Source organism: Chaetura pelagica, unplaced genomic scaffold (genome assembly GCF_000747805.2).
Source record: "Chaetura pelagica isolate M959 unplaced genomic scaffold, ChaPel_1.0 scaffold114, whole genome shotgun sequence".
NCBI lineage: Eukaryota > Metazoa > Chordata > Aves > Apodiformes > Apodidae > Chaetura > Chaetura pelagica.
Window position 1 is genome coordinate 435,678 of NW_009952968.1, and position 7,632 is coordinate 443,309.

A 7,632-nucleotide genomic window follows, 5' to 3' on the forward strand; every position below is an offset into this window, starting at 1 on the left:
TGAGCAGGAGGGTTGATCCATGTCTTCCTTTAGGCTGGTCTGGATTCTGTCATGTTCCGCCTCCCCTTCCCAGATGCTTCCATCTGTGCTTCAGTGAAGCGCGATATGGCATCACTTTTGGTTTTGTCTTTGGAAGAGTAAACAAAGCAGAAGGCCAAAAGCCAGCTACTTAAAACACATTCTTCTGCTATGACCGGGGAAAAATCTCTACTTCAGATACAGGCATCCGCTGTTTGCATTGCTCATCCTCCTGGCAGGGCTTAATGGGCTTTGTCTGCCTCGCTTGGTTCGAGCCTAACCTTTCTGATCTGTCTATTTTTGAGATGCCTGGTATGCTGTTCCTGCCTTACGTGAATCCCGTTTCCAGATGCTTCCCATATCTCCTGCCGTTGATAAAATAGATCTCATGCAATGGGTCAAGGTGCAGTGATAGACAGGAATGCTCTTGGCCTTGATAGGGCCTGGTTTATCTGTCAGGTGTATTGCAGACCTGGCACTGAGCTGAAAGGCAGAGGCAGAGGAATGTGTCTGCTCTCCAAGAGGGAGGAAACGTGACCAAGAAATGCAGGGTTGGGTGACTTGTTGTGGGAAACACATTCTTCTGAGAAGGCCTGAGGTGCTGCAGGGGACAGTGGCTTCTTCTACACCTTGGGAAGGCTGAAAGCAGCACATCACAAACTCCCTGCAGCTGTAGCACCTCTTTTTTTGACTGTTTCTTGTGACAGCCAGCTCCTTTCTTCCCCTGTCTGCTTTTGGAGGAGAAAAAGGAGCAGGTCACTTCCTGAAGGCAGGGATGGGAGGATTGGCTCCAGTCACTACTGGGTTCTGGCTCTCCACCCCATAGGGCTTGCCCTGATGCCAGCAACTGCACATTGTTTGCAGTTCCTTAGGTTGGGAGAACACTTGGTAAGCTTTACCCTCAGAGCAAGCTTAAATTGCTGGTGATTTTCTGGAGACAAAGTGAAAGCCAGATGCTGAATATGGACACTTTTCAAGGGTCAGAATGTGTTAGGAACTGGCTTGTTACTTGAATCTGTGTTTTGGGTAGAGGATTCATATCCATTTGTAGAAGTATGAAGCTATATGGTGAAATACCCTCTGCTCCTTCTGTTTCCCAGCACTTAATCCACTTAAATGCATATTAAACCTCTGTTACACCATTTTGAAGGACTCATGCTTAGCTAGAAGCCATTCTGTAGAGGAAATACTGTAATGTTTGTAATGTTTGTGCTGCTGTAATGTTTATGCTGCTCCCTAGTCCTGTTGCTGGTGAGTCTCCCTCTGCTGACAAGCTCTTCGTTCATTGCCATGATAGCACAAGCCTGCTTTTAGCACTGCTTCCATACTTGGCCAATGCTTAGCACAGATTGTTAGACAACAGTAGCCTGGGACTGCTAACAAGGTGAACTCAGGAATTGTTCTGGGCTCTAAGCTGTTTTACTGGGTCTCTGTCACTCTAGAAATAGCCGGCTCCGTTGTAGTGCTTGCAAAATGCTGCAGCCAACCTGCTTCATGCTAGGCTGTGAGAGAGAGAGAAGCAGGAGCTTGGATACTGAGTAGCATGGATGGGTCCTTTGCCTTGATCCTGCTGGCACAAAAAGAGTTTATGCCACACAGTCTTGCTGCAGTGTGTTTCAACAAGGGAAGCCCTTTCCCCTTGCTTGGCAGAAGTATTCATAGCCCCTTTGAAAGTTCAGTTTGCTATCAGGGAGCTTTTCCAGCTACAGGATAGATCTTGGGGCATATGAGGAGACCTTATTCATGGGTCTTTAAATGCTGGCCTGAAGGAGCTTTGTTAGTGTTGTGGTAATGCCTGGGTCAGTGTAGTTTATGTCAAACACACAAAGCTGGCTCAGAAAAAACTGTTGCCAGCTCTTCAAATCCAGAGAGGATATTTCAGGGCAAAATACTTCACCCCCTTCCCTTGTAAAATACAAACAACAAAAGACAAAATTACTTTGTCACGGTTAAAACTCCTCTAGGGCTAGAGAAGCCAAAGGGTGAAGGGTTCAAGGCAGCCAGTGCCAGGGAGGGAGCGCCCTTAAAGATCGGAGCGCGTCACAGCACCATGTGCCTGGAGCACAGGCGTGCCTCGTGGCTGTGACAAAGGTTATGACAATCCATATCAGGCACAGCTTGACTGTCCTGGTGTGCTGGGCTGAGCTGTGCTGTATGCTGGGCTCCTCCAAATGTGGCTGTGCAGCTCAAAACTGCGCCAGTGCCGGGGTCTGTGGGGAACTGCACATCCCAAAGGTCTCAGCTTCACTCCTGTGAACTCAGCTAGCACTTTCCTAGTACAGGTCTCCCTGCTCTTTGGGTTTTGGGCTGATGCAATTGAGTTCAGCAAAGTCTGAACTCTGTTCACCCCAGCAAGCAACAGAGAAAGCTTAGGGACTGAAAGCAGTGCCTGTCCTCAATCAGCAAGATCAGAGATGGCTCGCTTAGCAAACACCTAAATTTCAATAAAACAAAAATGCCTCTGGAGCCAAGGAGTTTGGAGCTAGTCTGTGATGTGGGGAAGAGAGGCCTTATTCATGCTGCAGAAGGGGAAACCCATGGACAAAAGAGGTGCATATATCTAGAAGGAAGAGCTCTGTGTCTGGGGCCACCTGTATTGGGACATATTTTAAAGGTGGGTTTGATCTACTACTGCATAACAGATTTGAAGATCTTTCAGTGGCTTAAGACACTAGAACCACTGTAAGTGGCCAGAGACAACATCATAGATGCCCAGAGAGCTGCTGCTGGGATTCTGGCTTCATCCAGCTTGCCAGGATTTCTCACTCTTTCTCCTTCAGGCCAGTTCTGGACACTGTAGGTATGAATGAGCTCCCTTCCCTCCACCACTCTTGGATGGTTGAAGAACTCTATAGCTTCACATGGGGAGAAGCATTGTATTCTTCTGGTGCTCCAGTATATGTCCTGGTGCAGGTATGTCTGTGTTCCCTTGTCACCCTTCCCCTCACCACTTCAGCTATATGGAGGAGCCATGAAAGTCATTCAAATCACCTGCAAAGGCAAGGCAGCAAACAAGTTAAGGTATTCTCATTATCAGGGCACTTTCTAGCTCTCTGCCTACCAGGTACTTTGGATCTGAGAGAGATTTTCCCTCAGTGGTCTGAGCAGATCGAGCTCCTGGTCTCTGCTGACTTTCTGCTCTACAACAGTGGAGCACCCCTGCATGCTGAGTAGGGGTGACAGGCTTCCCTGTCAGCCTTTTCTAGTTGTTGCTATAATCAACTCATGTCACCTTCCTCCCTCTTTTCAAGGTTCTGATAACAAGCACCCAGGAAAGCCAGGTGACCTTTGGCTGAGCTTCCTCTTTAAACTCCAATGACTTTTGCTTCATAGCCTCGTTGTTAGGCAGCAGTACAGATCAGTTCTGATAGCAGCAGAGCCTGCTTTCCTCTCCTTCCCCATCTTACTCATGCAGGATCAAAGCTGTCTGAATTTGCTTCAATAAATTTGCATTTAGGTCAGTGAGAGGAATTTTTTTTTTTCTCCCATCTTCTTCTTAACTCCCTAAGAAAGGAAAATAAACACAAAAGCAAGTGGGAGAAAAAAATGTGGGCTATAAATAAATGGGTTTAGCAGACATGGGAGGATGAAGTCATTAGTAAGAGAGAAAATCACTGTTGTGGCAGCAAGTTACATTGTCAGCTGATGTAAAGCAGAATCTGCTCATGGAAGGAATGGGACCATGTCAGTGTCATCAGTTGAGTTCCTTGGTGGGCCTGGTTCTCTCTGTGGTGCCTAAGCTGACTGCAGCTGCCTCTCTCCACAGCAGCAGTGAGGGAAGCATGGACAGTAGGTCTCTGTAGACATTGGTCTTGAAAATTTTGGCTTCCTGTAGCCATCTTCTTAGGCTGCCAAAACCCCTGCTGTGCTCTTTGGATGGAAAGTGGTGCAATAGCAGGGTGGCTGTCCCATCCCAGCTGGTTGGGCTGCATGTGCTGCAGCATTGCAGGGTTGGCTGCTCAAGGCTTCCACCTCTAGGGTGTATTGAGATGGGACACAAAGCAGCTGTGGAGGACCTGTGCTGGGATAGTGGTGGTCATGGAGACAGGATAACCTTGTCTACCCAGCAACTGGGAGACCCAAGTTCTACCAGGTGGTTCTGTCTTAGCTTGTGCACATTTTCTTGACCAACTCCACATCTCTTGATAACTTCCTCTGTAGAAGGCAAATGCTTCTTTCTACCTGCTGAGAACCTCAGCTTTTCCAGGCAAACAGTCTCATTGTGGCTTTCTTGAAGCCTAACACACTGTTCCCCAGTTGGCATAGTCTTAGAACTGCAAAAGTTGTATAGAAACTGGTGTGCTCAGCAGTTTAAATATTAACAGGACACGTGAGAGCAGGGGGTTCAATGCAGAAGTGGTGGACATTCAGTGTAGATGCTAAACTTAGACCTACTCACTCTAGCCAGAAGTTCAGAGCTTTCTGATTCGAGCTTGCAGTCAAAGGTGACCTGTAATTTCATGCAAGAATGATCCACCTGAACTGTGGGTGTGCTTGGTGCTGTGCAGTAGCTTTGCTGCCCAGCCTGGTGGTGTCTCCTGCAGTGTGCAGGGGCCACAGGGCTGGCCATGCAAGGCTCTGGCATAGTGACAGAGGCGACAGATCCTGGGGCTTCTGGTCTCCTCCTGATTCGTGGTCATACAAATAACCCCAGGGAAGAACTTGGTGAGAACTACGGTATGATGTCTACGCTGCAGACTGGGAAGTGGTGTTTGACAGAGGTTCACTCCATCCATTTTTCACCCAGAGCTATGGGAGCCTTAACAAAGAAGCTGCTAGTTAGGCATGATTCATCTGAAATGAAATCATGTTGCATTTTATCCTATTTTGCTGCTTATTTCTAAAGCTCCAGAAAACTGAAGGCTGGACAAGGCCCCAGCCTGCCCTCAGGTGGTCATCCGAAGAAAAGCAGGAGTCACTCCTGGCCTGGTGCCTTCAGCTGGTGGTGACATCGGGGTGCTGCTGGTGGTGGGGTGACAGCTCATGGGCTGAGGTCCTTCTCCCTCGCTGGCTCCCAGGGCCGCCGTTTCTGACAGGAAAATCTTATCCTGCCCAAACCCAGGGCAGATAATGCCACAGAGATGTTTGGATGCTGGGATACAGCCTGACCAGTGCTGCCCTGGCTGAACTGGGCTGTCCCAAGAACCTGTCCTCTCCACCACAGGACCTGATGTGTGCTTGTTGCTCCTGAGGTCCTTATTTTTTCCCTCAAAGACCTTACCATTAATATTCTTTAATTATTTTTATATGGGTTCTGGACTGCTTCAGGTGTGAACATCTCACCAGTGGGCTGCTGTCTCCTCTGGCTGTTGGTGGCATCCGAGGGCTGAGGACTTGGAAACTGAAGTAGCCATCTATGGCCACCACACATCTTGTTAGTGTGTCATCTAGAAGGAGGGTTGGGTTTTTTTTGGGTAGTGGAATCCTTCAATGGAAGCAAATGTTCCCATTTCCTGCTTGTATAAGTGGGAGTGAAACCATAACATGTTTCTGATTTCTTATTTCTCAAAAATGGGTTTTACAAGGCTTCTTTAGCACCTTGGGCATATTTAGCATATTTTTTGTGTTCTGGTTTATTTCCATGCAGATAAAGAAAAGCTAATAGTCAAATGTCAAATTATTTCATAAAGAACAGATGAGGCAATGCTGGAAATTGCTTCAGATTTGTAGATCCAAGCCCCATAGGTATGTGGGCAGAAAGGCTGTCTGAAGGAGGAATATACCTCTTCACATTCAGTAGCTCAGAAGGCAGGGGGAAATGACGAGGTTTTCAGACACAGATACCCTTGAACCAGTAGATTGTCCACACAGGATGGCAGTGCAGGATGGAGAAGAGCAGATGGCTTCTCTGAGAGGAACAATTAATGGGATTGTGTTTATGGCTCCATGGCAGCCTGGGCTGCAGCAGGATTGGTTTGCTGTGCTCACGGGGGACATCAATAGGCTTCAGAGGTAACAGTGGCACGGACTGCAGGCTGGAGCCTTGCACCAGTGCTGGCCTCAGTGGGGATTTGTGTCCTTCTCCCACAGGCTGGAATCTGGCATGTAGGTGCTGGGAGGAGCAACTGCTGTCCCCAGGGACTGATCACAACTGCTGTGGGTGCAGCCAGCACATGCTGAGACTGGGTTGATGCTGTTGGCTGATTTGGGGGGTGGGGGGGGGAAATGCAGCTGGCAGTGGGTGTGGGTGTTTGGGCATTGCCCAGAGCAAAACAGCCTGGCAGGGAAGGAAAAGGTTTGAAGGAAGCACATCTCCTGCCGGTGGGATAAGAAGCACCTTGGGCATATTTAGCATATTTTTTGTGTTCTGGTTTATTTCCATGCAGATAAAGAAAAGCTAATAGTCAAATGTCAAATTATTTCATAAAGAACAGATGAGGCAATGCTGGAAATTGCTTCAGATTTGTAGATCCAAGCCCCATAGGTATGTGGGCAGAAAGGCTGTCTGAAGGAGGAATATACCTCTTCACATTCAGTAGCTCAGAAGGCAGGGGGAAATGACGAGGTTTTCAGACACAGATACCCTTGAACCAGTAGATTGTCCACACAGGATGGCAGTGCAGGATGGAGAAGAGCAGATGGCTTCTCTGAGAGGAACAATTAATGGGATTGTGTTTATGGCTCCATGGCAGCCTGGGCTGCAGCAGGATTGGTTTGCTGTGCTCACGGGGGACATCAATAGGCTTCAGAGGTAACAGTGGCACGGACTGCAGGCTGGAGCCTTGCACCAGTGCTGGCCTCAGTGGGGATTTGTGTCCTTCTCCCACAGGCTGGAATCTGGCATGTAGGTGCTGGGAGGAGCAACTGCTGTCCCCAGGGACTGATCACAACTGCTGTGGGTGCAGCCAGCACATGCTGAGACTGGGTTGATGCTGTTGGCTGATTTGGGGGGTGGGGGGGGGAAATGCAGCTGGCAGTGGGTGTGGGTGTTTGGGCATTGCCCAGAGCAAAACAGCCTGGCAGGTAAGGAAAAGGTTTGAAGGAAGCACATCTCCTGCTGGTGTGATAAGACTTGTGCTGGGAAGTGCAACAGGATGGAAAATGCCATCTTGGCAGCAGTGCAGACAGTGTTTTCTGTTGTAACAATTCACATTGGCTTGTCCTGACTGGGGAGAGAGGCCAGGATGTGGAGTCCAGCATTGGAAGGGTAAATAGTTATAATAGTTATTAATGTGCATGAGGGATCACACACCCTTCGGGCATTCAGGTACACCAGCTGATCACTTAATCCTAGGAAAACTGGGCAAACGACTGTGTTTCTGCAGTATTGCTGCTGCTTGTCTATTGGTCCCGACATCCCTGGAGCCAGTTTTGCTGGTCAGTTGTGTGTGATGCTGCAGATGTTCCACAGCCACGTCAGAGGAGCTGGGGTGCTGGTGTTCTCTGCATGCCCAGGGGCATCCCTTATCCCTGCACAACAGAGACAAGAGTCTCCAGTACAAGTTTCACTACCTCCTCACATTGCAGGGTACAACGTGAGACGATCTCTATTAACAAACACGCTTCTCCCCTGCACAGGTGTGAGGGAAGATGTTCCTGGTGCTGCCCGACGCCCTCCCGCGGGCCCGGCTGCGCTCCGAGGAGCCGGCTTTGATGGCAAGGCTTATGAGGCCC

General features: G+C 48.8%; 1 protein-coding gene across 1 annotated transcript in view; it reads left to right on the forward strand.

Annotated features, from left to right (window-relative positions):
• The first annotated feature begins 3,700 nt into the window (after positions 1 to 3,700).
• POC1A (POC1 centriolar protein A) overlaps positions 3,701 to 7,632 on the forward strand; it is a 57,350-nt gene continuing 53,418 nt past the window's right edge. The window contains exons 1-2 of the mRNA XM_009995838.1: positions 3,701 to 3,728; positions 3,785 to 3,798. Coding sequence (XP_009994140.1) covers positions 3,701 to 3,728; positions 3,785 to 3,798 — 42 coding nt within the window. The remainder of the gene's footprint in view (positions 3,729 to 3,784; positions 3,799 to 7,632) is intronic.